We start from the raw sequence: 27752 nt of genomic DNA on the forward strand, positions 1-27752 counted from the left end.
TTAAAATGCTTTACATCACTCTTTATTTCAAAAGTGCTTTACTAACATAGACTAATCTTCACAACATTTAAGGGAGGTAGATAAATATTACACCACTTTCACGGATGGAGAAACGGAGGCAAAGATGAGTAAATTGTGTTGAAGGGCATAATATATGGCATGATTAGGAAAAGAATATGTTGCTGTCACGGATCACTGGTGATCTTTCCCATGACTTCTGAGTCCACCAACACCAAGGTAGCAGATGCAGCACGGAAGCAGGTTGTCCACAGTTTGGCTAGTCTAAGGCTACGCTTCACCTCGATACCAGATGTTGTTGAATGTGCTGCCCTTTGGCAAGTATTTCCCTCACACACACACTCTCACCTGACTCCACCTCTAAAACAGGGGAGAGTGGGAGCTGTTGTGGGTGCAGAAGGAGGGGCTGGAGGAGCAGGGCTGGGAAGGCAGAAGACAGAAAATATGAACTCATATCAAAGCAAGGGCGAGGAGGAACAGGAGGACCAGTTGGAAGCAGCCCAACAAAGAGGAAAGCCACGGCAGCAAAGAGTGTCACTTCATTTGAAAAGCTCAGACATCCAGAAATGCTATTAAAAGGGTAATTCTTAGCAATGACATTACAGAACCGCTCCTTGTGGCTTTGCCAAATATAATTATCAGGTCCTTCTGACATTCCCAGAAGGCAGAGCCATTCCTTTCTCCTTCTCCAGACCAAGTGCTGATGTAATTGACCTGACACTGCAGAAGCTGTTGACAACTCAAACGCACTCTGCCACCATGCCACCTCTCTTCCTTTATTCTTTCTTCTTAAAAAAAAAAAAAAAAGCCAATGCATTTTAAGATTCTCTGCAAAATTCATAAAACATTCCCTAAAATTTTGATGCTTAAGAGGGCAGGTTTCCATGTTTGACTTTTGTAAAGGGGCTGTGATAGGCCTACATGGGGATTACCAGCCCCTCCGCCAATGCCCCTTTACACAACATGGCATGCTAAAGAATCTTTTCTGAACTTTCTAGCACAAAACCATGATGAGAGATGGTGACGTGCACTGCTAGCTGCACTGGAGGTACTGGGGGCAGAGGCAGCACAAAATGAGGGGGCTGACAAAGACCCAAAGAGGGGCTACTGTGTCGGACAGACAGGTAGAAGAGACAAAAGCCAGAGTGAAGATGGGACAAAGCAGAGATGGGTGCAGGTGCTCCTGTTTGAGGCTGAGTGGGAGGCAACAGCATTAGTTCATCTCTCGACCTCTCCTGCGTTGAGTCAGAGCCAGAAATGCATTCTTTCTGCTTTCATTTCAATTGGCAGGATTATTCAGGCATCTAGCTCTAACACCTCACCCCTCCTCTCCAACAAAAGCAATCTGCCGCCAAACCTGACTGTGTCCCCCTCTGCAGTGCTCTTGACATTGGTCTCCCCCAGTCTGACTAGAGCCTCCTCTAGATCCTTCTATCATCTCGTCCTAACCAGGGCCAGACCCTCCTACCTCATCTCCCAGACTCATCTTCTCTACACTCAGTTTCACCTTCTCTTCTTCCTCCTGGCTCACAGTTTTGATCATGCTACTGCCCAGTTTGGAAATCCACCATGTTCTCACTGCCTCCCAATCATGTGTCTCATCCTCTTGAATCTTCAACAGGACCTTGCATCCAGCAAAGGTTCTCCTCTTTCTGAATCTCTACCTGTCCAAATGCCAACTCTAAAGACTTAGCTCAGATGCCACTTCCTCCAGAAGGCTTCCTTCCTCCTGGAGGAGGTGGTTATTGCTCTGAGCTACAAATGCACTTGAAGATATGCACTAATGGAGTACATGACAGCTGTGTACAAGTCTTCCCTCCCTTACTGGGCTGTGTCTGTGATCTGGCCGGGGGGATGGTGAACTGTCTTACATTTTGTCTGTTCCCTACAACATCTATCAAGAAATGCTTTTGTATTTCCACCTCAGTTAGGGAACTACTCAACAGTGAAATGAACATATACCTGTCCATGAATGGAGACACCAAAGTACACCATAGGCATGACCTGGCTTTCAAGATAAAACAAATCTCTGATATAACCTGGAGGGATGGGGCAGGGGCAGGCAGGTGGGACTATTTGTTTTCTAATCAAGAGGCTGGGAACTGAGCTTCTGCTTTGCCATTTATTAGCTACTGGTCTGGTACCAGATGGTTCTTCTCTGAGCATCATTTCCTTACTTCTGCATGACCTCACAGGATTAAGGATCAAATGAGACATATCTGTGAGCTCTACACCATTGGTTCTCAATCCCAATGATGTATTATAATCTCCATTAAAGTTTTCAAAAAATGTAGAGGACGAGGCCCTAACCCAGGTCAACTGAATTAGAATCTTTTGAGAATGGAACCAGGTGAGACTAATTATTTATAAAATACTATTTCTAATGCATAGCCCAAGTGGAAAACTGTTAAAAACTCATAAATATCATTAACAGTAGAGCAAGTTGCTTTAGGCTGCTGGTTTCATTATCCTTTGTTTGGTTAGGAATTAGTTCCATGTTTTTATAGTTTCATTATGTGTGAGCATTTTGTGTTGTGTTCTGCAATGGTTGTTTGTGTGCTTAAGTGATAAATTCTGAGAGAGGATAATACCCAGCACAAAGCTGCACACAAAGTGTACCTAACCCAATCTGGGTAGGGGGTGGGAAATAAGTAAAATCTTCTTGGAGTCCTCTGAAACCTTACTACACAGAAGTGTGATGATCAGACAGGCAGAACTGGCATAACCTGGGAGTTTGTAAGAAATGTAAAATCTCAGGTCCCACTCCAGATGCTGCATATTAACAAGATTTCCAGATGGATCAGTAGATGAAGCAAAGCGACACTTCTCTCAGTTGACATCCATGTTGAGGGCCTGCTGTTCCCTGCCCTAATCCTGAGGGGGTGAGAGGGCATGGAGAGTCAAGTCCTGTCTCCCATAAATCATTTAAGCTTGGAACTTTATCCAGATGTGTCTTATCTGAAGAGTCCATTGGGTAAAAACGAAATGAAGGAAACAAATCCTTACAAAAGGATCCTTCCTTTCAAAGATTGGTCTTCACAGCTTTCCTTCAAATAACTAGTTCCTTATATTAAGAGATCAGGGTAGAGAATAAACTGATATCCATTCAAGTTTTATGCAGTGCATCACTAACAAGTGTCTGTTTATCTTATTGAACTTATAGTTCCCAGGACCCAAATCCCAAAATTATGAAGGCAGGAAGCTGAGCCAATGCAAGTCATCAATTACTGCCTGTTGACCCATGCCCTCTGGACAACCATGATGTTGGCAGTACCCATCCAAGACTCTACAGACTATTATAGTCGAGGAGTTGTAGCAGACTCTGAACATTAGCTAGACCAACTTCCTTGCTGTATGAACAGGAAAGACCAGAGCCTGGCTTAAAAGGAGTTACACCAGGTCACATGGTACTTTGAGGCAGGGCCACGATCAGAATTCAGGCCCTGACTCCTAGCCTTACACTCCCTACATAGCCTCTGCCACACATTCTTTTCTTTCCCCATCACATGGCCTTGATATTTCACACTCAGAAATTGCTGACCTGCCTTGGCACGTAAGTGTCATTTTGACTGTTCCAGCTACTGCTGTGTCCAACATCCCAGAAATGTTTTCAACACTAGACTACAGGAGAAGTTATATCACAACCCAATCCAAATATCCATTTGCCAATCCATATTTCCAAATATGTTGGTAATGGGTTCTTAAAAAGCCCAATGCTACCCGTGCAATGCAAACTACAAAGCATTACTATCAGCTAGCACCATGAGCACAATGACCGAAAGGCCTTTCCCTAGGTGGTTAGAGATTAAAAACAGGGCGCCCATGAATTCAGTAGCACAAAGTTGGGAGGACACTACAGAGGAAAAGCAAAGACGAGCACAGTAGGGGAGGCAGCACCTTTAAAAAACATACACAGTGTGACTATAAAATTGCAAGTCTTATCTTTTAATAAAACAGACATGACAGATTGTAGAAATCTAAATGAATGTTTCTCCCTCAAAGCCGTTACATCCTTAGTTCCAACAAAACTATCACGGTTGGAGCTGCTATTTGGAACTCCTCTTTGGGGGAAAGGCCTTAAAAGGCAGTTTATGAGCCACATTAGAAAATATCCTTCCAAATGCTGGACTGTTTAAAATCAGAAAAGCCACTCAAAAAACAAAAAAACGACACTGATAAGAAAAACAAAACAAAACAAAAAACAATGAGAGAGGTGCTGTGTGCGGCTCTCAGGGAGGTTCCCTAACGACTTCCCGCAAGTTCTGAGCAACAGCACCACCACTGCAGAAACAATGTGTGGCCTCCTGGGTCTTTGTGCTGCTTTCAATAGGAGCGCATTCATTTGGATAGAAAAGTTCTGCTGTCTATTTAAAAAAAAAAAAAAAAAATCAGCCACACTTCTTTATAGTCACACTTGCAATCTGATTTAAAAAAATACAACAACAACACTCGCACATGGTTCTTGTATGAATTCTAATTAAGAGACATTACATTCAGAATTATAGCACTCGTAGTGATCATTTTCAGGAGACTGGAACAGCTTCTTTGCCACTGAAGGGGTACACAGGGTGAGGCTGGCTGTTTACCTGAATGTACTCTTAAATATGCGACTACTACCGCTCTAAGTTTCCTAGTTGTAGCTCTGTTACAAGTTCCTGACCGCAAGTTCACGTTCCAGGCTTTCTTTGCCCACATGGGCTGGTTACAAGGGAGCCGACCCCCGCAGTCTTAGGGTGAATTGGGAAAGGGCCGGTTAAATGAGGAGACAGGCCACTCCTTGGTGAAAGTTTGTAGCTTTCTTTCCCAATACATCTTCTTTTTATTGAGAACTTCCATTTTTATCCTGTGCTCCTCCTCTGCCATCTCACACTCCCGCTCTATCTGCTGGATTTTGGCCACATGCACCTCGTTCATTTGTATCAGCTGCAGCTGTAAGATGGACATTTGTTGATGGTGTTCTTCCTCACGCATCTTTCTTAAAGCACCTTCCTGAGAGGTTTTGCTCCTGTAGTGTTTATTGGCTGTGATTCTGACAGCTGAACACGAGGGTTCAGGTTGAGAGGTCCCTTCACACACTGGAAAATGTATGAACTCTTTCTCATCATCGCACAGTTCTCTATTTGAAACAGCAAATGATTCTGAAAAACAGTAGCAGAAAACATATACGTTCAAAGATTTTACAGGCAAAGAGTAAATCGATCCTATTTCAAATGACAGGTCCCCCATCATAGGATGTAGCGGAAACAGCGTCTGCATGAGCCTGCGTGTCTATGGGTACCCTTGCCATGCCTGACTTTTGAAAAACCCACAAGTCAAAACCAGCGTTCCCTTTAGAAGTAACGATAAAGAGTTTTGTCATGTCACTTCTAGAACTGTGAACTATGGGAACAGTGGCTCAAGACTATGCTGATCCAGAACTGGAGACCCTGTTATGTTGATCTAAGTTCTAAAGGGGAATGTGCACAACTCTGAGGGAGCAGAAGGCCACGGCACGAGGCCAACAGTGGGTTTTCAGATTAAGTTCTCCCTCCATCTGATCTCCCCATCTTGGGCTCTCATCCAACCGTGAACACTTATTACATTCGATTTCCACAACGGTGCCACTGCTCCTTTTCCTGGTCACGGGTCTTACCCCTGGAGAGCCACCTCACGGATGTTCCTTGAAAGGCGAGTCTACATTCCCCGGCCTAACCTCCTAGCACATCATTTCTCTGCAATCTCTAACATTTGGCTGTTACCTCTAGCACTGCCATCTGGGGGGCAACATCCAGATCTCAAAAATAGTTTTCAGTGCCCCTCTTACGTAACCTCTCCCTAGCACTTAAGAATCCTTGAAATGTCTTCCTTGCTTCTGCACCATGGCTCTCTGATCAGTTTTCGACACTTCCTCTCTGATTGCTCCTTCTCAAGCCTCCTTCCAGGACTGAGACTCTTGCTGCATCTACTCCTCACCTTTAATATCCCCCTGGGGTTCCCATCTTTGGCTCTGTTTTCAATGTTCTGGCCTTCCTTTATTCAAAAATACCCTGGGCGCCCTGCAATCCTACTACAGGCTTCATATTCTTTAAAAGCCAAGCTCTTTTTCACAATTCTGCCTCTGTTCCTTCAGCTGGAAGCTGGGCTAATTATTCATCTCTCCCGTCTCTCCCCCAGCCCGGGGCCCTGTGCTCCTTTAAACCTGCATTTACTCCAGACTCTCCTTTTTAACCTCTCCCCAACCCCTACTTTGTCCAGCATCTGTGAAACCCCGGATCTCTCCTTTCTCTATGAGTACTCTACTGTTAAGGCACTTACCACATCCTAGTATTACTGTGGGACCATGCTTATTCATTTCTTTTATCCTTGGGTACCAATTATTTTGCTTGGTACGCAGAGGATGCCTAGTAAATATTTATTGGCTGAAGCTCTGAACACAAAGGGAGAAGAGCTTATGGATACAAAAGGCTGCCATTTTAGCTGGTGCCACATTGCACTAGTATTTTTATAGGGCAATGACATTTTATCAATTAAGGAGTTTCAATAAGGAAGACACTAACTCCACTAACCTATGGAGTTTCCCAGCTGTGACTCCAAGGCTTTCTTGGGATGCTTTATGTTTCCAATAATGAGAATTGTCTCCTTGGAGAAAAATAATATCAATTTATTAACAGAGTTGATTATGTTATAAGTCCACTCCATTATTCCAGAAGATGGGATGCCGGGAATGTTAACGGCTGCTGGGGGAAACCTAACTCGTAATACTCTGTTAATAAAAGGGAAATGGCTCCTGTTTGGTTTATTTTACTCCAAGGGGTTATGCAACTACCATAACTGGTCCCTAATTAAGATGAAAGGAAAGGTAGATGTCTCGCTTCTGAAGGAGAAGGTTAAAAGTACTTCTGTGTCATCCAGAGATAGTGAAGATGTCTCCCTAGGAATCTTTCCCAACTCTGAGGGCTATGGCTTTAATTAGATGTCCTGCCTTCACATTCTTGCTGCCTCCTGAGCCTACCTCTGGCACGGCACTTGTTAAAACTGGTGGCTTAACTATGTCCCCCTCAGGTCTCTGCCTACTGTGAAGACAGAAACTGTCTATTGTTCGTCCTCGAGGAGAACCCACTATGGCCTGGACACTGCTGGCCATGTCCAAAAGGTATGGGAATGAACTGGTTGCAGGGGGTCACATCTCTCTCAACTCAGCACAATGGGGTAGACAGGACCGTGTTCTGAGTGGAGAGCCAAGGCACAGGACGAGGGAATGGGAAAGGCTTTGCCCCGAGAATAGGGTCCCTCAGATGTGAACAACTGTAAAGAGGATTACCTCACCTGCTTCCCATCTACTATGAGATCTGAAAGTGTCTTCTTTGAAGGCTGGACACAGAGACATTTTGCGGGACCTCTAGCCTCTTCTCTTCTTTGATTCCATTCCAGAGGGTAGTTCTGCACAATCCTCTAAGTCTTTAACGTTCATGCCCTCATGATGCTGCTCATCTCTCCCCATTTCTAAATTTTTATCTCAACTATTCCAGGCTTTAGGGGCCTGATGATGATGATGATGATGATGATGAAGGCAGCTACCATTTTCTGAGTAACTAACCAGGCACAAGGCTAGTGCTTTGCAGCATCACCTCACTTAATTGTTACAACAATCTTCTGAGGGAGGTATTATAGGAAACCAAACACGGGGCAGCCCAGGTGCCTCGGCGGTTTAGTGCCGCCTTCAACCCAGGGTGTGATCCTGGAGACCTGGCATCGAGTCCCGCATCGGGCTCCCTGCATGGAGCCTGCTTCTCCCTCTGCCTGTGTGTCTGCCTCTCTCTCTTTCTCTCTGTGTGTCTCTCATGAATATATAACTAAAATCTTAAATAAAGAAAAAGAAAAAGAAAACCAAACACAATATCCAAAGTCATTTGGCTAATTGAAAGAACCAGGACTCTAATCCAGGTTTGTGTGACTCCAAAATCCAAGCTCAACTACTACAACACCCAGCTTCTTCCTGCCTCACTCCCTCAGCTGATCACTCATGCATCTTAAAAATGCTGCCTCCAAGTTGTATTTACTACAAAATGCTCTATTATTAAGAATATGAGCACACAGTTAAAATGTTGATCTCCAAATTTGTCTCTATAGAACTGTGAACACGAAGACAAGTATGGTCATGTCTGGGAGCAGAGAAAGGACTCTACTTTTAACTGTCCTTTTTTAGTTTAAATGTGTGCTAACGTATAAATTTTAAAGAAAAAACAATTCAGGCCTCTTAAGAAAACTCTGGCAGAAGCTGAAGCTTAAAACTAGAAGAGCCTGATAGAGTAGTTAATTAACTTTCACACAAATATTAGCTCCAATGAATGGAAGCTAGTGTTCAGATGGGGAGAATATTCTCTTAATTGGAAAAAGGCTATCCTGGGAATGGCAACCTGCTGCAAACACACACCATGCAATCTCTCTCCCAGGTAAAGCAAAGTCACAACTTTGTTTTAGAAAACAACTCAATCTTGTGCAAAATGGATAGGAAGACCTGGCTGAGTCAGGTTAAGCATCTGACTCTTGATTTTAATTCAGATTTTGCACATTTAAAATACATGCATACAAAATGCCTGCTGTCAAGGACATGTGAGAGAATACACAAGCACACTGGAATGATTAGGAGGCAGAAGAAAAGAATGAACGTGGTTAATGGTGATAATAACAAGGGAATAAATGCATAAATAACACAAAAAAGGGGGGCTTTACACAGACCAATGATGTTAATGTGCCATGACTAGAACTATAACTCAGTCCCTGTACTAGAGTTCCCATCCCCAAAAGAAGACAATTAGATTAAAAAGTGATTAATCATGGAATTTACTAATAAATGTTTGCATTATTTAATTATAGCTTTGTGTACCTATGTTTGCATTATTCACTTATAGTTTTATAATAGAAGAATAATAACTATTATATAACAGCATATGAAACTAAATATCAGTATTCTTAAGATAGTTGAGTATTACTTGAAAGCTTAGTTGGTTTTTTTTTTTTTTTTTGAAAGCTTAGTTTTCTTAAGTGTATTTGACATTTGGTCATCCTACTCTCCTTTCCACCTCTAGCACATTTTGTTGGCTCCCTTAGTTTGTTCTGCAAACCTGTTCCCCCACAATAACAAGAGATATATATCACAGTCAAATGATCACATATTATAAATCTATAGGGTACAAATTGTTTCAATATATTTAAGGGGGAAAATGCTGGGGTTTTTTGCAAATACATTCCTTAGAGTCAAAATTTAAGACTACCATGTTCAAATACAGATGCACATCTCAAGAAAGTCATGGACAAAGCTAAGAATATCCAGGGGATGGTGATCAAGATGACACAGCCGAAACCATCTCACACAAGAAACAGTTGGAGGGAGGCCTCTAGTGGAATACTGCCAGGCTCCATCCTGTTCAACAAATTTCAACAAATCTCTAATCATCGAATTCTGTAACAGGCACTACTCTGTAAGGTGTGAGAACAGCACTGTCCAATAGAACTATAATACGAGCTGCTTGTGTAATTTAAAACTTCCTCATAGCCACCTAAAAAAAGTAAAAGGAGGTGAAATTAATTTTAATAATATATTTTTATCCAATATAAAATATTATCATTTCAACGTGTAATCAAAATAAAAATTATGAGTAAGATTTTCTACATTCTGTTCTTGGTATTAAGTCTTGATGATACAGTGTATATGCAAGAGCATATCTCAATTCAGCCTACCCACATTTCAAGTGTTTACTAGACTCTTGGGGCTACTGTACTAGATAGCACAGAGTTAGAGACTACAGTAAAACACACATACACACACACACACACACACACACACAGAGGCTATGTGTCAAACAAAATACACACCACAAAATGAAAGCCATATTCTAATGCAAGTTTTCAACTTTTTCCCCACCAAGCCCCAGAAGGGATAAATGACAATTATAGCTTTCTTCTTCTTTCTTGAAAATAAGTTGAAATACAAAATGAGGTAACCTCAAGGCTGTTTTAATGGATAAAGAGAATTCCAGTACCTTATCTACTAGTGTTAACAGATTACTTTGGACACACTTCCCAACTGACAAAACACCACGGTTCTCCACTGACCTCCAGGTGTGACCTAGAAACAGGAATAGCCAGCATAGGCTGTACTTTGATCGTCACCAGCAAAAAGAGAAGTCTCCCATGTCATATAGGTACAAACATTCAATTTAAAATCAATCTTTTTTACAAGTGTGAATCTCTAGAAATGTCACTACAGAAGGACACTGAGAATTCATATTTGTTCCCTTCTCACTGGAAATTTATAAATTGTGTTTATGAGTAAATGAATGACATCATTTCCTCTGAAAAGAAAGAAAAAAGTTTTTGGAATGAACTTTCCAGATCCTACTCTAGAATTTGAAAGTGGGGAAATATGACTGTCCCCTTAGAATAACCCTATGAAGTCAATACAAAATAATTAAGATCAAAGATTTGCAACATTAAGTGAAAGCAGTCTATACCAGCATCTTCTTCAGCAACATCTCTCAGGGAACTAAGCAATTTGAAAAGCAGCCGGGCTGATTCACCTGCCTCCCTCCCTCAGCACCACTCCCTTCACTGCCTGCCGAGTGAATGGCTCTGAGGCCAGGAGACAGACACTGTCAATTAGCAGTGCATTCCATCCACAATAAATGCTAACAAGGAGGGGTAAGAGAGAAAGTTGGCAGTGTCCACCCAAACACTATCTGCTGGGGGGTACCCTGGCTTGGGAACTCAAGAATCAAAACTCACACAGGGTTTCTGCACTGGAAAACAATATGTGATGTTCATGACACTATGGCTGTCCAAATGGCTCCCTGGACTTAATCTTGGTTAAATGATCAGCAAACAAATTTTTAATTATCCCCAGGATGATCTGCCTATAGTGGGAAAAAATGTGCTAATTGAAAACATGTATTCAGTTCACTTGGTTACCATCTTTTTCACTCCACATGGAAAATATTCTTAGTTTTAGACAGTTTCTTGTGACTTATAATTAACCACTCCCTCAGAACTCAGTCTAGTCTGGGAACACTAATAAGTGAATTTCTCATCCTGCAAGCCAAAGATCATAGTTTTCCTAGGCCAGCACTTGCTGGGTCCTGGGAGCAGCCCTCTGGCCTCCCTAGGAATATTTCTCTGCTTTACAGTGTGTCTTCTGCAAACTTTAAATAAAATCTTAAATAAAATATTTAAGAATAAATAAATAAATAAAACTCCGACTCTTGATTTTGGCTCAGGTCATAATCTCAGGGTTCTGGGATCCTAGGGAAGGAGAGGCCTGCTCAGCACAGTCTCCTGCCCCTCTCCCTCTGCTTGTGTGTGCTCTCTGTCAAATAAATAAATAAAATCTTTAAAAAAAATAAGATTGAATAAATATAAATTCTCAAAGAAATTTTCTTTAATATGGATGACGTAGGCTGAGACAAGCAACTGAGGTACTTTATTAATAGCTGTATTAATAGAGCCCCTTATTTTTCCTTATTCTTCATAATAAAGATGAGAGAGACCCTAGAACAAGGATATCAACAGGTCCTCTTGTTTTGTTTTGTTAATATTTTATTTATTTATTCATGAGAGACACACACACACACAGAGAGAGAAAGAGAGAGAGAGAGAGAGGCAGAGACACAAGCAGGGGGAGAAGCAGGCCCCATGCAGGGAGCCCAATGCTGGACTTCATCCCAGGTCCCCAGGATCACACCCTGTGCCAAAGGCAGGGTGAGCCACCCCAGGGATCCTGGTCCTCTTGTTTTTATGTTCTATGCAATCTGGAGATTTTGAATTGGGAAAATCAAGTTTGACATGAAAAGTTTCTCTTTCACAAACTCCCTCGAAATTAAAGATCTTAAAACTAAAACATCAAGCAGGCACCCAGTGAGACCACGCCTGCTGGAAGCCATACCTTGGGCTGCGTTGTCCAGGTGGTACTCGGGCTCCTCTTCTGGAGGGCTCTGCAGGAAGTAGAGCTGCTCCGGCAGCATGCTGGCGATCTTCTCCTTCCCCAGGACGTGCGTGCTCAGGAGAGGGCTGACGCTCCATTTCACCTTCTCTCTCCTCTCATGGGCCATAATCTTTTTGGTCCGAGCCTTGATGTTCTCCCAGCACTTCTTCAGCTGTTTGAAATCCCGCAGTGACACGCTTGGCTGAGAGTTGTATTCGTGGGCAAGCGCCTGCCAGGTATGCTGCTTGAGTGCAATAGTTCGCGCATCACTTTTCTTACATTCTAGCACATATTTGTACTTTTCTACCAAAGCAAGCAGGATGCTCTTTTCCAACTCCGAGAAGTATTTGGCAGGTTTTATAATTTCGTTGTTTTGCATTTTCCACTATATTTCTCCTGGCTGTTAGCTATCCTGTAAAAGGAAGTTTGAAACAATAATTACTAACTCCAGCAATGAAAATGTCTGCAAGCCACTTAAGCTGAATCCCGGGCTTGATCCCGTTGCCTGAGATACAGTACTTTCTCTCCCATTAATAGTGAATTAGGATAGTCTCAGGAAAACATTCAGAAGGTCACTAGGAGTGGGGCTTTACTTCAAAGAAGGTTTTCAAGTAGGTCCTTAATTGTGGGTCTTGGCCATTCTGTGATATCTTGTCTGTAACAGCAAAAAAAGAAAAGTGAACATCTAGGGGTACTCTTAATTTGTTCATTTATTTCTGCTCAGTGTGGGGGAACTGATCACTCCCCCACCTTCATAATGTTAGGCAGCTTTTCAACTAAACAACTTTCTCAAAGTTTTGTCACAGCCGAAGTCCAGAAAAGCCACAGTGTAACCAAATAGAATGGGTAACATAAACACTGAGATTTCGGAATCATCAGGAAATCACCCCAAAAGACTCAACATTTCCATCACTATGTCTGTGATCTTGGATAGGGGCATGCTCCTAAAGAAACCGCAGTTTCTTCATCTTTAAAATGAGGGCTTGGAGTCTGTGATCTCTTAAGGTCTGAGGGTCACTTTTAAGTGTACAGTCTGATATAAATAATTCATATAACTTCAGAGGTGAAAGAGCCAACAGCCCTTTTTTCAATTGAGGGAACCAAGGGCCAGCAAGGAGACTGCTCAAAATCACAAAGATGGTGCCTTGGGAAATCAAGAACCTGGACTGTCCTAATAATCTGGCATTCTTTTTTTTTTAACACACCAAATATTCATTTTTATTGTGGATATTCCTTTAAAGTCTTTGTTCAGATATTATAATAACTGTTATCAATTGTATATTATTTATAATTTTTTAAATACTTTATATCTCTATTATCTTTTAAGAATAAGTCTACATATCTTTTTATACACTTAGTTTAAAAATATATATTAAGGGCTCCTGGGTGGCTCACACAGTTGAGCGTCCAACTCTTGATTTCCACTCAGGTCGTGATCTCAGCATCATGAGATCAGGCCCCAAGTTGGATTTCCCACTCAGTGGGGAGTCTGCTTGGGATTCTCTCTCCCTTTCCCTCTGCCCACCCCCTCTCTGAAATAAATAAATAAATCTTAAAAAAAGAAAACTATATATTTAATACATATTAATTTGATAGCTATATACATAATGAAATGATTACTACAGTCAAGCTAATTAACATATCATCTCCTCACATAGTTACCTTTTTTCTTTTTTAAGCAATCTCTATACCCCACATGGGGCTTGAATTTACAACCCCAAGATCAAAAGTCGCATGCTCTACTGACAACAAGCCAAGCAGGCACCCCAACACAGTTACCATCTTTGTGTGTGCCCTAAGAGCACCTGGAACCTACTATCTCAGCATATCTCCAGTATTTAATACAGTATTACATAGACTTGTTCATCCCATATATCTGCAACTTTGTACCTTTTGTTGATTCTCATTTCCCCCACCCTTAACCTCAGTCCTGGTAACTTGTGTTCTATAATCTACTGCTAGGAGTTAAATAGTCTAGTATTTTTTTCTTTTTTTTTTTAATTTTTATTTATTTATGATAGTCACAGAGAGAGAGAGAGAGAGAGAGAGAGAGGTAGAGACATAGACAGAGGGAGAAGCAGGCTCCATGCACCGGGAGCCCGACGTGGGATTCGATTCCGGGTCTCCAGGATCGCGCCCTGGGCCAAAGGCAGGCGCTAAACCGCTGCACCACCCAGGGATCCCTAGTATTTTTTTTTTTAAAGAATGTATTTATTTGAGAGAGAAAGAGAGAGAGCACTCATGGGAAGCGAGAGGCAGAGGGAGAAGCCGACTCTCTGCTAATCAGGGAGCCAAGACGGGACTCTATCTCAGGCCCCTGAGATCATGACTCGAGCTAAAGGCAGACACTTAACCAATTGAGCCACCCAGGCGCCCCAGTCTAGTATTCTTAGTATCATTTCACAACTATGTCTTGGGTTCTCACCTTGGGTGATTCCAAACTACAAGCAGCCATGACTCCCATAGGTCATCTTATCATCCTCCCCAGTACTGAACCAGCATTCTTTCATGCAAAAGATGCTTAGTAAATGTCTTATTCCCCTGAACCTAGGTGTGTTTTGTCAACCCACACATTTGTGACATCTCTTCATCACAGGAAGTTTCCTACACAATTAATCACTCAAATATCTTATAGCAAGAATGTCGCTAAGCAACACTGAATACAGCAATTGAGTGTTGCATGTTTCCCTCTGTGGGAAGGACAAACACACCTCAGTCTTTATATTTTCCAAGCCTCTGATTTTTTGGAATAACAGGCAAGCATCAAGATTCTTGACGATGCAGTCATCAGATGATAATGTAGTCCATTTAAAACTGATCAAAAGAATTAGGAACCAACTTGAAAGGAATGAAACATCTGAAAATCAACAAAGGTGACAGGTACACAAAGATTCATTAAATTATTCTCTCCATCTCCATGTATGTTTATGTTTGAAAAAGTTCTGCAATAAGAAGTTATGGGGAAAAAGGCTGTGACTTTTAAATAAATAGTACACTAATTTAAAATTACATGATTACAAGCCAGCTATTCACACACTATGCTTGGAGAGGGGTTACTATAGTTGTGAAGAGCTGAAATCTGTGAGACCTGAAGGGACCAGGCCATATCAGAGAGCCTTGCAATTGAGGCCAAGGAGAAAGAGCTTTACATGAAGGCAACAGAACCCAATTAGGTTCTCTCGTGATGTACCACCTCATCCCCAAAGTTAAGGTCAGAAAGACTAATCACTAGTGTGATTAGTGCCTCCACGTACGAGGTACCCTGCCCCACATTCACTGTGGGCATATCAGCATCTGAGATCAAGAGATTTAGATACATGTCAAGGCAATTTGACCTTCAGGTCTTAGACAAAGCTAAACAAGGAGAAATTTACCTTTGGGAATGTGTCTCTGTATCCCTTAATTCCCAGGCCTGTATTTCAATCATGTTGGTCTAATGTCCCTACAATAACCCAATCCAGGCCCCTTCCTCCTCAAAGGTCCAAAATTTTTTGCCTCCATCAATATTCCTATTCCCTATTAACCAACATACCCCAAACAGAAATCTATTAGCACATATCCACTACAATACAGCTCTTCTGTATTATCTCTAGCTGCCAAGATATCTATGTCCAACTACATGTTCTTAAACTACACAGCTCCTAGAGCAGATTTTGATCCCTCATCCCAGCTCTTCTGCATCAGATGTCAATATGCCTACCTGCCCTTACACCCTCACTCTTTTGAAGAATCATTGCTATAAAGATAGAGAAATCTAAAAGAGAGAGAGAGAGAGAGAGAGAGAGAGAGAGAGAAATCTAACAAATGAAAGGAATTGTTCCCTACACTTTTCTATTATAGGTAATGCTATCTTATTTATATGTACTTATTTATATACTTTTTTTCCTAGATTTTTTTCTAACTTTAAAGATTTTATTTATTTATTTGACAGAGAGAGACAGCACAAGTAGGCAGAGCAGCAGGCAGAGGGAGAAGCAGATCCCCCGCTGAGCAGACAGCGGACATGGGACTCCATCCCAGGACCCCAGATCATGACCTGAGACAAAGGCAGATACTCAACTGACTGAGCACCTCCCCCCCGACCCCGGTGCCCCTCTAACTTTTCTTCTTCAAGATAATTCCTAGAAGAGAAATAGTCGCCACAAAAGATGAAAACACTGAAGACTTCTGTTCCATCACCATCTGTCCTCCAGAAACGGTACACCGATTCACATTCCTACTAATAACACATGAGCACTTCTGCTTCCCCACTTCATTTACTGGTGCCCTTAACATTTTTTTTTTATTCTATGCCAACCGTGGAGCTGAAAAATGTCAGTTCACTGTTTAATGAAAGATAAATTCCTGCTCTCAGGTAAATAAGTCACACTCTGAAAAAAGTCTCTGTGATACTTGATGGAGCTCAAATTACATGGAATTAATTTCAAGCAATTAAATGACTCTACCTCACAATGTATGCAGAACCACTAGCTGCCACTAGGTGGTGGTGAGTTCATGGGGAGTCTATTGACCTGTGTGACCAACTGAGTCTCAGTCGGAACAGTAGCAGATAACCTGTACTGAGTACTTAGCGTGGGTTAGACGTTATAGGAAGGGCTTAATATGCACTATATCACTTAATCCTCCCAAAAATAGCCCCTGACACCATTTGTTACACACAGTATTTTCTGTTAAAAAAAAAAAAAAAACTTTATTAAAGTACCGGAAGAAATTATACAACTGCTCTCAAAAGCAAATACTCAGAATTACCAACACCTGGGGACCATTAATAGCCTATTAACTAAACTGTTATTTAATCACTAGCTAAGTAAATCCAGAGTTACCAATTTACTTTGCTTAATTTTGTAGAACAGCAGGCCTCCCTGGGCCATGTGGTTGCATTCTGCAGGGCTGTAAAGGAATTCTGGTATGAGCCAATGTAACCCTAGAGGTCCCCTATGGATTCCCATCAGCCTCATGAGGGAAGCTGTTCATTCCCACTAACCAATTCCATTTCCCAGATCAGAAAAGTGAGGTTCAGTCACCTGCCTGTGGCCACACAAAAAATAAGTGGCAGAACCACGATTCAAACCCAGATCCAATGCCCTCACTGTTCTCCATCTTTCAGACCTGGTGACTACTTGGGTCCCTGCTCAAATTACATGTTAACGAGCAATGTAACGGTCAGCAGGGAAAGTTCCCAGGGCAGAGCTACTCCTCGGGAGGAGCTGTTCCTGCTTCTGCCCATCTCCTTTTGGTGGCTCTTCATCCCCCATCCCTCCATCACCTGGGCCTTCATGTCTCAAAGCTAAGGCCCACAGCCACCCCACCCCGAGGTGAACCACTCTCACTCTAACCAGAGCTCTGAAATAATTTCTGCTGTTGATCTGATGAAAACGAATCTGTAGAGACAGGGAGCTTTAAAATGGTCCACGCCTCAGGGGAACACTGACATTCTGCTTGAGCACCTGACAGTCCTAAGAAAACAAATACTTCTCAAAGTAAGATATCTCCAGGCAAAGCTTGTTAAAAGAAACTTCGAGGACAGAAAGCATATTCTAGCTTAAAACTACTCAGCGAGGTCCATAAATGGTTACAGATGACAACAGAACAAGCCTTTCCGGCTGCATCAGCTTTTATTAGGGAAAAGACGGGCCTTCCCCATCCCTCAACACTCTGCTCAATACAGATCATCATTTTGTTTTCTTTTTTTAAAGATTTTTAATTTTATTTACTCATGAGAGACCGAGGGGGCGGGAGGAGACATAAGCAGAGGGAGAAGCAGGCTCCTTGCAGGAAGCCTGAAGCAGGACTTGATGCCAGGACCCGGGGATCACGACCTGAGCTGAAGGCAGACGCTCAACCACTGAGCCACTTAGATGCCCAATACAGATCATTTTTTGGCATTCTGCAAGATGATACAGCTCCTGGTCCTTATGCATGGTTGTACTTCAACTGGCAGCCCAAGGGACCCTCAAAACAGTGCACCTTCATTAAACATTTAATGAGTGAATACATTTTGATATAGGCATAAAACTGCCCATCATGCACACAAAGAGTGTCACACATGAAACTGTACATCAAAAGCTGCATTAAAGTAAAAATGGTCAGGGCACCTGGGTGGCTCAGTGGCTGAGTGTCTGCCTTTGGCTCAGGTCGTGAACCCAGGGTGGTAGGTCCAGTCCTTGAGCCAGCTTCTCTCCCTCTGCCTGTGTCTCTGCCTCTCTCTGTGTCTCTCATGAATAAATAAATAAAATCTTTTAAAATATAATTTTTTTTTAAATTTTAAAATTTAAAAAAATAAAGTAAAAATCGTCCAAAAAATGGCAAACAAAAACTCCCCTTGTGCCAGGTGAGACTCGCAGACAGGACTAAATAAAAGAGCATGAATCCAATACCAAACAAGAACAGAGGAAACGGCACAATTCCCCAAACACTAACACTGACTAAAGCACCAGAAGATTGTAATAAATACATTTAATATGACTTTAAAACAAAGACTCATCTGTTATGGGTTGAATGCTTATACACCCCCAAAATTCTTTTTTTTTTTTTTTAGATTCTATTTATTTATTCATGATAGAGAGAGAGAGAGAGAGAGAGAGGCAGAGACACAGGCAGAGGGAGAAGCAGGCTCCATGCAGGGAGCCCGTTGTAGGACTCAATCCTGGGTCTCTAGGATCAGGCCCTGGACTAAAGGCAGCGCTAAACCGCTGAGCCACCTGGGCTGCCCTACCCCCAAAACTCTTAGGTGGAAGTCCTGCCCCCAGGATGACTGTACCTAGAGACTAAGTAATTAAGGTTAAGGAAGATGATAAAGGTGGGGCCCTGATTCAAGGGGATTTACTGTCCTTATAAGAGACATCAGAGACAACATTCCCTTTCCTTCCGTCCCTCCCTCCTTCCTCCCCTCTCCCAGGCTTCCTATCTTCCCCAGGGCTCACAAAGAGGTCACATGAGCACACTGGGCACCAGCAGCCCACAAGCCCAGAGAAGCAGCTTCACTCGGAAGGAATCTTACCTCATTGGCACCACCTTGATCGTGGACTCCCCAGCCTCCGGAACTGTGAGGAATACGTTTCTGATGTTCAGGCCACCTCGTCTGCCGTATTTTTTTTATGACAGTCCAAGCTAACACACCATCTAATGACATTTCAAGTCCCCCAAGGGTCAATCTAAGTCCTAAAATTTGAGCAAAGACTAGAGAAACTTGGCCAGATTTTACTTCTATTGCCTTTCATGGAAAAGGGAAGGGAGCTCTTTGAAGTCAATACTCAGAATAGGAAGCGTGACTGGAGATTGGTAGTGCTGAGATCTGGGACAGGTGTCAGGACCTTTTAAACTTTAATGAATGACTGCTCGTGAAGTGAAGTGAACCAAGACACTGAGTGCATAAAACCTGGCCTCGAATCCTGACTTCAGCCCTCACCGAGCTGTGTGACTTCGACCAAGTCAGTTCATCTCCAGCGTTTCATCTGTAACACAGGGCTAAAACCCCCGACTCTACCTCATTCCATCTGCACAACCACTCTGCAACGAGTATAATGAAGCAGCACAGACTAAAGCTTCAATAAATCTCAGTTCTCCCCCCCCCCTCAAATGGCCCATATTAAACTGCTTCCAAAAATAGAAGAGTGGGCTATATACAAGACACTCAGATACTTACTGGTTCTCTTACCGCATAGACATAGGATTCAACAAATGTGTCCTGAACACCTGCCAAAGGCTCTGTAGTATCCTAAACTATGTGGGAGGCGCAAAAGCAAGCCAGACCCTCTGGCCTAGAAAGCGAGTTGGCCTGCACAAACTGATAACAAAAAGAGAAGCACACAGAAACAGATACTACGAAAGAGGACAAAGCCCCTTGGGCAGTCAGAGGAGGGAAGAGGTTCATTTGCATTCTTCATGAACAAGAGGATATCTGAGCTAGATCTTTAAGAATGTAGAGGATATGAACACAGATAGTTGAAGGAGACCATTCAAATAGATAATCAATAAGGCCCTACACTCTGAGTGATGGTGATGATGCTAATGGAAAGGAGAAGGTGCGCACCAGAGACTTCAAAGCGAGAAATCTGTGTGCGTGTCTCTACACTAGGGTGGGGGGATCAAGAGGAAGCAGTGGATCCAGGAGCATCCACTCTGTGCAGGCACAGAGAGAGGGGGTATTCCTTAAGATCGAGGAGGTGACAATCCAACGAAGACCTAAGCCAGTATAGCATATTGCAGGGCAGGCCGGTGACAAGGCAGGGTGACAAGCACAGTGACAGAAATGTGCTCAGGGACACTACTCTGGGATTGGGAGGATCTCGATTAAGAACCTTAATTCCTATTAGAATAGACTGGAATTAGAATTAGCACGGCAGCAAAGGAAGACCACGATTTGGGAAAGAAAGAAAGAATGCACAGCGGTGTATGAGTGAGCGCAAGGAAACGTGGCACCCATTCCCCGAAGGCGGGCCTGGCAACCTGTTATGGGTGATCATTTGTTCTGAAGAGATGAAAGATTATTTCTTATCCTGGCCTGTTGACTGTTCCCTGACTCAGCATCCCCAAAACAACCTTGTTCTCAAGGCAACGCTGATCCTAGCATGGTGAAAGTCCAATCCTCCCACAGATGAGGAAACTGGGGATCAGAGCAAAATCAGGGGCTCCCTGGGATTCCAGCAACAAAGGAGGACCTAAAAGCAAAGCTTCCTCATTTGCTTTCAACATCGCCCCTTTGGAACCCTCTCACAGTCAAGGTGCCCTCTTGCAAGGTGTCCTCAAGCCCTCCCCACTATCCCGGCTGGGAACCCCAAGGGCCCTGCTCTCAACTCTGATGTTAAATCTCTGACATTAGGTAAGTCCCCTTCCCTCCGTGACTGTCGATTTCTCATCTCTACATTATAAAGCTAAAGTGGGTGTTCTCTAAAGCCCCATCCAGCACTGGGAATTCGTAGTAACTGCGGCTGTGATGGTTTTTCTGCAACCTAATTTCCACAGATCTCTGCCAAATACGCAGAGATGGTATCTTCTGATAATTTATGAAGCTGGTGGCCCTACTGGCCAATGAAAGAGAACACTGCAACAGAATAAAGGGATCTCAGCACTTTAGACCATGTAAGGCCCACACACAACTTTAACCTATAGGTTAAGTAGTTCCAGGTGAAATGTCTAAAGCAGGTGATCGCATCTCATCATTACTGCAGCCCCAGCAAATTGAAGAGGGCCTGGTACACAGAAGGCACTCGATAAATATTTGTGGAATATATGTTGAAACTAACCTGCTTGCCATTTGCATTTTTTTACTAATTATATCTAGTTGTTCTACTATCTAAAACTTCTCCTTTGACAAAGATTTTATAACAGAAATGGCTTCCTGGCTTCTTCTTGTAAATGCTATTGTATTGTTTGCCAAAAATTTTTAAAAGATTTTATTTATGTATTTATTTGATAGAGCGAGAGAGTGAGCAGGAGGGGGACAGAGAGAGAGAGACAGAGAGAGAGAGAGAATCTGGAGCAGACTGCACTGAGCACAGAGCCCAACTCTGGGCTCAATCCCACAACCTCAAGATCATGACCTGAGCTAAAACCAAGAGTCAGAGGCTTAACAACGAGCCACCCAGGCACCCCCATATACCAAATTTTTAAGAGCCACACTATGACAATGACGGCTTCATGATTTCACTTTATCCAGAGGGAAGAGTTATCAGACATTACTGCGCCTGTGCCCACCTTACTGTATACCTGCCCTCGCAAGTTCAAACCTGACCACCCAGGATGGCCACTCACCTGTGCCCTCTCCATCACCTCTCCTTCTCTCAGAGGGCTTTGCAGTCTTAAACCTTGAGATGAACTTGCTTCCTCCAATGCTTTCCCTCCTCTCTCCCTTCAGCACCCACCCCAGGCGGCCTTGTAACTTAGAAGTGTTTATTTTTACCATCTGTGTCTGAGTGTGACTGTGAGCAGAACCAGCCTTGTGTTTAAGGCAAGAGCTCCCACCTCCTGTCCTTCCACCCTCACGCTTTCCTCTATAGACGAGATGAAGGTTCTTAAAAGTTCCCAGCGCTTCTTCCCTTCCCCCATGGCTCCATCCTAAACCATCTCCCCACCCCAAGCTCCCCGAAAATTCCCTTGGAATCATTTTTATTAAAGTATCCTCTATAGAAAGTGCTTTCATAATAAAGTTCCCTCTCCAGCCCACTTCTTGCCTGTGAACCCTCCTCCCCTCCCACTGCTGCAGAACAACCTGGGGTGCTCCCTCCGATCTCTGGGCCAGGGGTCCCAAGTATTTACCTCTTCTGCAGTGCTCAGAATTACTCTGAACAGCAATCTATCTGTATTCTCAAGTGCTGCCACTGTCTGAGGGTGAATTCCTGAGGCTGGGAACTACGTTTTATTTGTATTTTTAGCACACAGCAGATTTTCAGTGTTTGTTCAAACGATAGCAAGGGTGTCAGGGAGATCCTCTCTCCCCGGCCTCATTCTCTCTCCTCAGCAGCACACACATCCCCACTTGTCCACCAGCAACCGTGTCCAACTGCCCATGGTGGGCACCTCAGAGATCTCCAATTCTGTTTTTTTTTTTTTTTGAGATTTATTTATTCATTTGAGAAAGAGTAGGGAGGGAGCCGGCAGAGGGAGAGAATTTCAGACTCCTGCTGAGCGCAGAGGCCAAGGGGGAGGGCTCAATCCCACAGCCCTGAGATCATGACCTGAGCCACCAAGAGTTGGCTGCTTACCCGACTGAGCCGCCCAGGTGCCCCAAAATCTCCAACTCTTCACAGCCAAAAGCAAACAAATTATTCCCCTATTTCCAAACCTCCTGATTTCCGAAAACTCAGAAATTAACTGGGCTCAAAAGCAGAAAACTCAGCAGGCACTTCCATCACAGGTAACCAATCACTAAGACCTCCTACTTTTTACCTCAGTATTTATTACTCCCTCTCTCATCCTTAATTGCCTTATATTTCTGATATCAGGCCCTGGTATCCCAAAATGATCTCCCAACTTCCAGCTTCTCTTTCACACAGCTACCAGAGGGTTCTTCCTAAAACATAGTGATCATGTCCCTGTCCTGTGTGTAATCCTCTTAGATCTCCCTCATCCTCAATAATATAGTTCAAACTCTGCCATAGCGTTCAAGGCCTTTCCAGAGGTGCCCCCTCCACCCCATCCCAACTCCTCTTTCCATATATTTTTCACCCCAATAATATAGTTCAAACTCGGCCATAGCATTCAAGGCCTTTCCAGAGGTGCCCCCTCCACCCCATCCCAACTCCTCTTTCCATATATTTTTCACCCCAATAATATAGTTCAAACTCGGCCATAGCATTCAAGGCCTTTCCAGATTGGTGCCCCCTCCACCCCATCCCAACTCCTCTTTCCATATATTTTTCACCCCAGCAGACCAAACTCACCATCATGGCCTTGAACCTGCTGTGTTCTCATGACTCTGTATACAGGGCTTCCTCTGGCTGCAATCCTTAACTCCAAGGTCTGCCAAATGCTCACTTTCTTTCTTTTTTCTTTAATGATTTTATTTTTAAATAATCTCTATACCCAACATGGGGCTCGAGCCCACAACCCCAAGATCCAGAGTCACATGTGCCACCCCTCCCCCAAAGGGCTCATTTTCATACCTTAAGATCCAACTCTTAGGACATTTTTATGATGACTCCTCAACTAATGCCTGAGCTGTTTATTTCCAATAGCTTCCTTCTAAAATGAGTTTGAGGGGATCCCTGGGTGGCTCAGCGGTTTAGCGCCTGACTTTGGCCCAGGGCAGGATCCTGGAGTCCCGGGATCAAGTCCCACGTCGGGCTCCTGGCATGGAGCCTGCTTCTCCCTCCTCCTGTGTCTCTGCCTTTCTCTCTCTCTATCATGAATAAATAAATAAATTAATTAATTAAAAATAAATAAAAGATTTAAAAAAAATTAGCTTTTAAAAAAAATAAAAAAATAAAATGAGTTTGAGGTAGCTTACAAAGGATGCACACACTGTTTTTTTTTTTTTCACACACTGTTAACTAGACTTTTTTTTTTTTTTTTAAGAGAGAGAATATCAGGGCAAAGGTAAAGCAAGGATAAAAAAAGAAGCTATGAGGTGGTGTAGCATTCAAAATCTCCATCATAATGTCTCAGACTCTTCTTGTTAGAGGTAATTTGGCCTTGAATTTTCTATCCAGAGAATGAATTAGTTACTCCTCTGTGAGCTCCCTGCCAGTTGTATAGGACTACACTATGGTACTTCCTATATTTTTTGTAATTTGTTCTTTGTGTCCGTCTCCTTCACTGGACTGGGAAATTCATAAGGGAATACATCATTTCTGACTCATCTCTGTATCCCCAGCAGGAAGCATATGACTCAGCAGACTAGTGGTGCTCAGCAGACATTTGTTGAATGAATGTCACCATGGACAGGGAAGAAGGTACTAGTGTTGGTTGAGCTCCTTAACAGGCGTCTGAAATAACATTATTTTATATTCATGAAACATTACACAGCTGAGAAATGGCAGAGCCAGGACTGGAACCCCAAACTGTCGATCTCTCCAAAGCAACTGCTCTTTCTGCTATGCACAGGAGGCTCTCTACCCTCACCACCAGTATGTGCCTAAAGACCCCCTCCTGCAAGGTCTGGTTTTAAAAGAACCCTTCTCCAAGAAGCCCCTCCTACTTACTCAGGAGAAAAGTCAGACTGAATCCAGCCCAGACCTTCCACAAACACTCAAGTAAGGAATGGCCACAAATTGGGTAAGGAAAGGGTGCATAATATTCTGCAGATGGTGTTGAGAGGCCCTCAGCTCCCCTTTCTAGTCCCTTTCCCCGGGGTACAGTCCCTAGGCCCTTCCTGCCTTTCTCTGGCTTCTTCAGGGTTGAAAGCCTTCCAAACTAAACCCCCAAATAATCTCCTCATGCCCATGGCTCCTCTAAACAAGTGAACTGTGTTCAAAACACACTCCTTCACTGCATCAGTCAGACCTTTGTATCTTAAGAGTCTTACCAACCTTTAGGGTCCATGTGCACCCCAATCTCCTTAACACCTGAAAAGAATTTCAAGGGGATTCCCGGGTGGCTCAGCAGTTTAGCACCTGCCTTTGGCCCAGGGTGTGATCCTGGAGACCCGGGATTGAGTCCCACATCGGGCTCCCTGCATGGAGCCTGCTTCTCTCTCTCTCTCTCTCTCACATGAATAAATAAATAAAATCTTAAAAAAAAAAAAAAAAAAGAATTTCAGGAATCACAAGAAGGGTCTACAACGTTTTGGGGAGACCAATCTTTTGACTCTCAACCCATACAAATATTTTTGGGGTGGCTTGGGAGTAAGAAAAGACAACCTGTGACCTCATCCCCGCATCCCTCTCCTCTCCCACAGGCAGGGTGCCTGGTCTCTAAGGACAGGATGGAATCCTGATCCAGAATGCTCCTGGGGTGGTGAACCCTGATCCCTTCCCTCAACATTTTCTTCCTTGTGTCCCCCTCTCCAGGTCCTCCCCTCCTTTCTCTCCACCGTCCCAACTCCCACAACAGCCCTCAATCTCAACTCGGGGGAACTACGGTTTTGAATTTCATATTCAACAATTTCCTTGGTAACACAACAGCCTCCCATCCGACAGGCTAAAATCCACAGTCCCGGCCCCGATATTTTTCTACCCCCCCCCCCTTTAACTGTGACGAACAGACATCCCTGCATCCCGTAACCCCCCTCCTGCACCGCAGGAACCAGGAACATTTGTAATGTCGAATGTTACCACATCTAAGAACCGACCTATCTTGGATCGGAAGAGGGAGGAGGCTCACTACATCCTTCCCTGTTTCCTACTCCTAAATAAAGATTATTCGGGCCGTTCACAGCAGCTACTACCTGCGGGCGCCGAGCGCGGGGTGATGATCTCGGGAACTCACGCCAACTGCCTAGTGCCCGGGGCCTGGTGCCCAGAAAGTGCTCAGAATGTAGCTCTAGGACCACCGATGTGCATTTTCTCTCACAATAGTACCAGGGGGTGGTGCTGCACGGGGCACTGCCCCGCAACAGCCCCCCCGCCCCCGGCAGCGCGGAGGGCCCAGCTCCGGGTGCAGCAGCTCGCCCAAGGTCAGGCGGGCGCCGGCGTGATGCTCCGCGCGGCCTCCGACCCGGCGGCCTCCGACCCGGCGGCCCTCGCACCGCAGCCTCGCGCGGGGCCCCGGGGGTCTTGGGCACGAGTGAGGAGAAGCGCCGAGCGCAGTGCCCGGCGACGGCGGGGCCCCCGGGCTGGGGGGACCCGGGCGCCGCGGGGGCGCCGGCCCCTCCCCGGAGGCTCCCCGGGCCCCCGAGGCCGGAGCCCCCGCCCCGCCCCCGCCCCCGCCCCGGGGGCGCCGCCGACTCGCCCGAGGTCCGCGCCCCGGGGCTTTGTACGGCGCAGGCCGGCCTGCGGGGCAGGGGTCGCGGCGGCTCGGCCCGCACGCCCGCCCGCGCCCCCCGCGGCCCCCGCAGCCCCCGGCCCCGGCCCCCGGCCCCGGCCCCGCGGCGGGGGAGCCTCCTACCTGCAGCGGCGGCCGCGGCGACGGGGGAGGGGCCGGCGGGGCGCGGGCGCGGGCGGCCTCGGCTCCTGTCGCAGGCGGGGCGGCCGGGCGGGCCGCGGGCTCCGAGCGCCGGGCGGCGGCGGCGGCGGCGGCGGCGCGCCCCCGGCCGCTCAGGCCCCGCCGCGCGCGCCGCGGCCACAAAGCCCGGGAGCCGCCGCCCCCTCGCGGGCCGCCCGCGGGCTGCGGGTCCGGCGGCGCCGAGCAGGGCGGGCGCGCGGCCCCCCCCCTCCCCGCGGCCCCGCCCTCGCCGCGGCCCCCCCGCCCCGCGGCCCCTCCTCCCCGCGGCTTCCCCTCCCCGCGGCCCCCGCCCCCCGCCCCGCGGCCCCCCCGCCCCGCGGCCCCTCCTCCCCGCGGTCCCCGCCCCCGCGGCCCCCCCTCCCCGCGGCCCCCGCCCCCCCGCCCCGCGGCCCCCGCCCCCGCCCCCTGGCGCTCGGCGCGGCCCTCCCGGCGCCCGCGGCGCCCCCCTTCCCGCCCGGCCGCGGAGCTCCCCGAGGCCCCGGCTCGCCGCCTCGGCTGCGGAACCACAAAGGACGCCCTCGCCACCGGGGCTCGGCGGCCGTGGGCGCGGGTCGGCTCCGGCCAGTGCCGCGTCTGGACGGGGCGCCCCCTGCTTTCGGGGTTCCCTGCCGCTTGGAAGCGCCGACTCGCGGGCGGGCTTCTTCACCGAGTTGTTTGGTTTGTTTGTTTGTGGTCGTTTCGTTTTGTTTTACGTTTACGGGATGCGTCTCGCCCTGGGCTCGCGCGCCGCGGGCAGGCGGGCAGGCGGGCAGGCGGGCAGGCGCGGCGCCCCCGGAGCCCCGCGGCCGGCTCAGCGCGGGGCTGACTTCAGTGGAGAGTCCTGCGGGGGTCGGTGGACGCGCCGCGGATCGCCCCGCGGGCCCCGGCCCGTTCCCGCGCCTCCCCCCGGGACGGTGGCTGCGGGCGGATTCCCAGCTCCCAAGGGCCGAAGGGGCGGCTGAACTTTCTGTTGTGATTAAGCTGAAATTCACATTACAGAAAACTGACCACTTCAGAATGAATGATTCGGTGGCATTTATTACAACGTTGAGCAACCAGCATCTTTAGTTCTGAAACATTTTCATCACCCCAAAAGGAAAACTGGTGACATGAGGCAGTGGCTCCCCACTCCCCCCCCCCCCCCCCCCCGCGACCGCTGTCAACCACCAATCTATTTTCTGTCTCTTTGGATTTACCTATTCTGGACATTTTATATATATACATATATATATGTATATATGTGTGTGTATATATATGT

At 45.6% G+C, this 27752-nt stretch overlaps 1 protein-coding gene across 7 annotated transcripts; it reads right to left on the reverse strand.

Annotated features, from left to right (window-relative positions):
- On the reverse strand, positions 1-26589 carry MSANTD3 (Myb/SANT DNA binding domain containing 3). Of its 7 annotated transcripts, none has more exons than XM_072727850.1 (4): positions 26459-26571; positions 23578-23813; positions 11936-12386; positions 1-5156 (listed from the first exon to the last, which is right to left on the reverse strand). In XM_072727850.1, the coding sequence occupies exons 3-4, from the start codon at positions 12351-12353 to the stop codon at positions 4747-4749; spliced, it is 828 nt and encodes a 275-aa protein (XP_072583951.1). In that variant the 5' UTR covers positions 12354-12386; positions 23578-23813; positions 26459-26571; the 3' UTR covers positions 1-4746. The 7 variants fall into 7 exon arrangements, with proteins under 7 accessions (XP_072583951.1, XP_072583950.1, XP_072583952.1 ...); XM_072727849.1 differs by lacking the exon at positions 26459-26571 and adding an exon at positions 25800-25983; XM_072727851.1 differs by lacking the exons at positions 23578-23813; positions 26459-26571 and adding exons at positions 14686-14831; positions 18975-20139.
- Positions 26590-27752: the final 1163 nt, after the last annotated feature.

Source organism: Vulpes vulpes, chromosome 12 (genome assembly GCF_048418805.1).
Source record: "Vulpes vulpes isolate BD-2025 chromosome 12, VulVul3, whole genome shotgun sequence".
NCBI lineage: Eukaryota > Metazoa > Chordata > Mammalia > Carnivora > Canidae > Vulpes > Vulpes vulpes.

Bases quoted from the DNA above. Each gene is read 5' to 3' on its own strand.
- MSANTD3 (XM_072727848.1), bottom strand. From the start codon at position 12,353: ATGCAAAACAACGAAATTATAAAACCTGCCAAATACTTCTCGGAGTTG. The intron at 5,157-11,935 runs GTATGGCTTCCA...ACTGTTTTTCAG, and splicing joins CCTGGACAACGCAGCCCAAG to AATCATTTGCTGTTTCAAAT.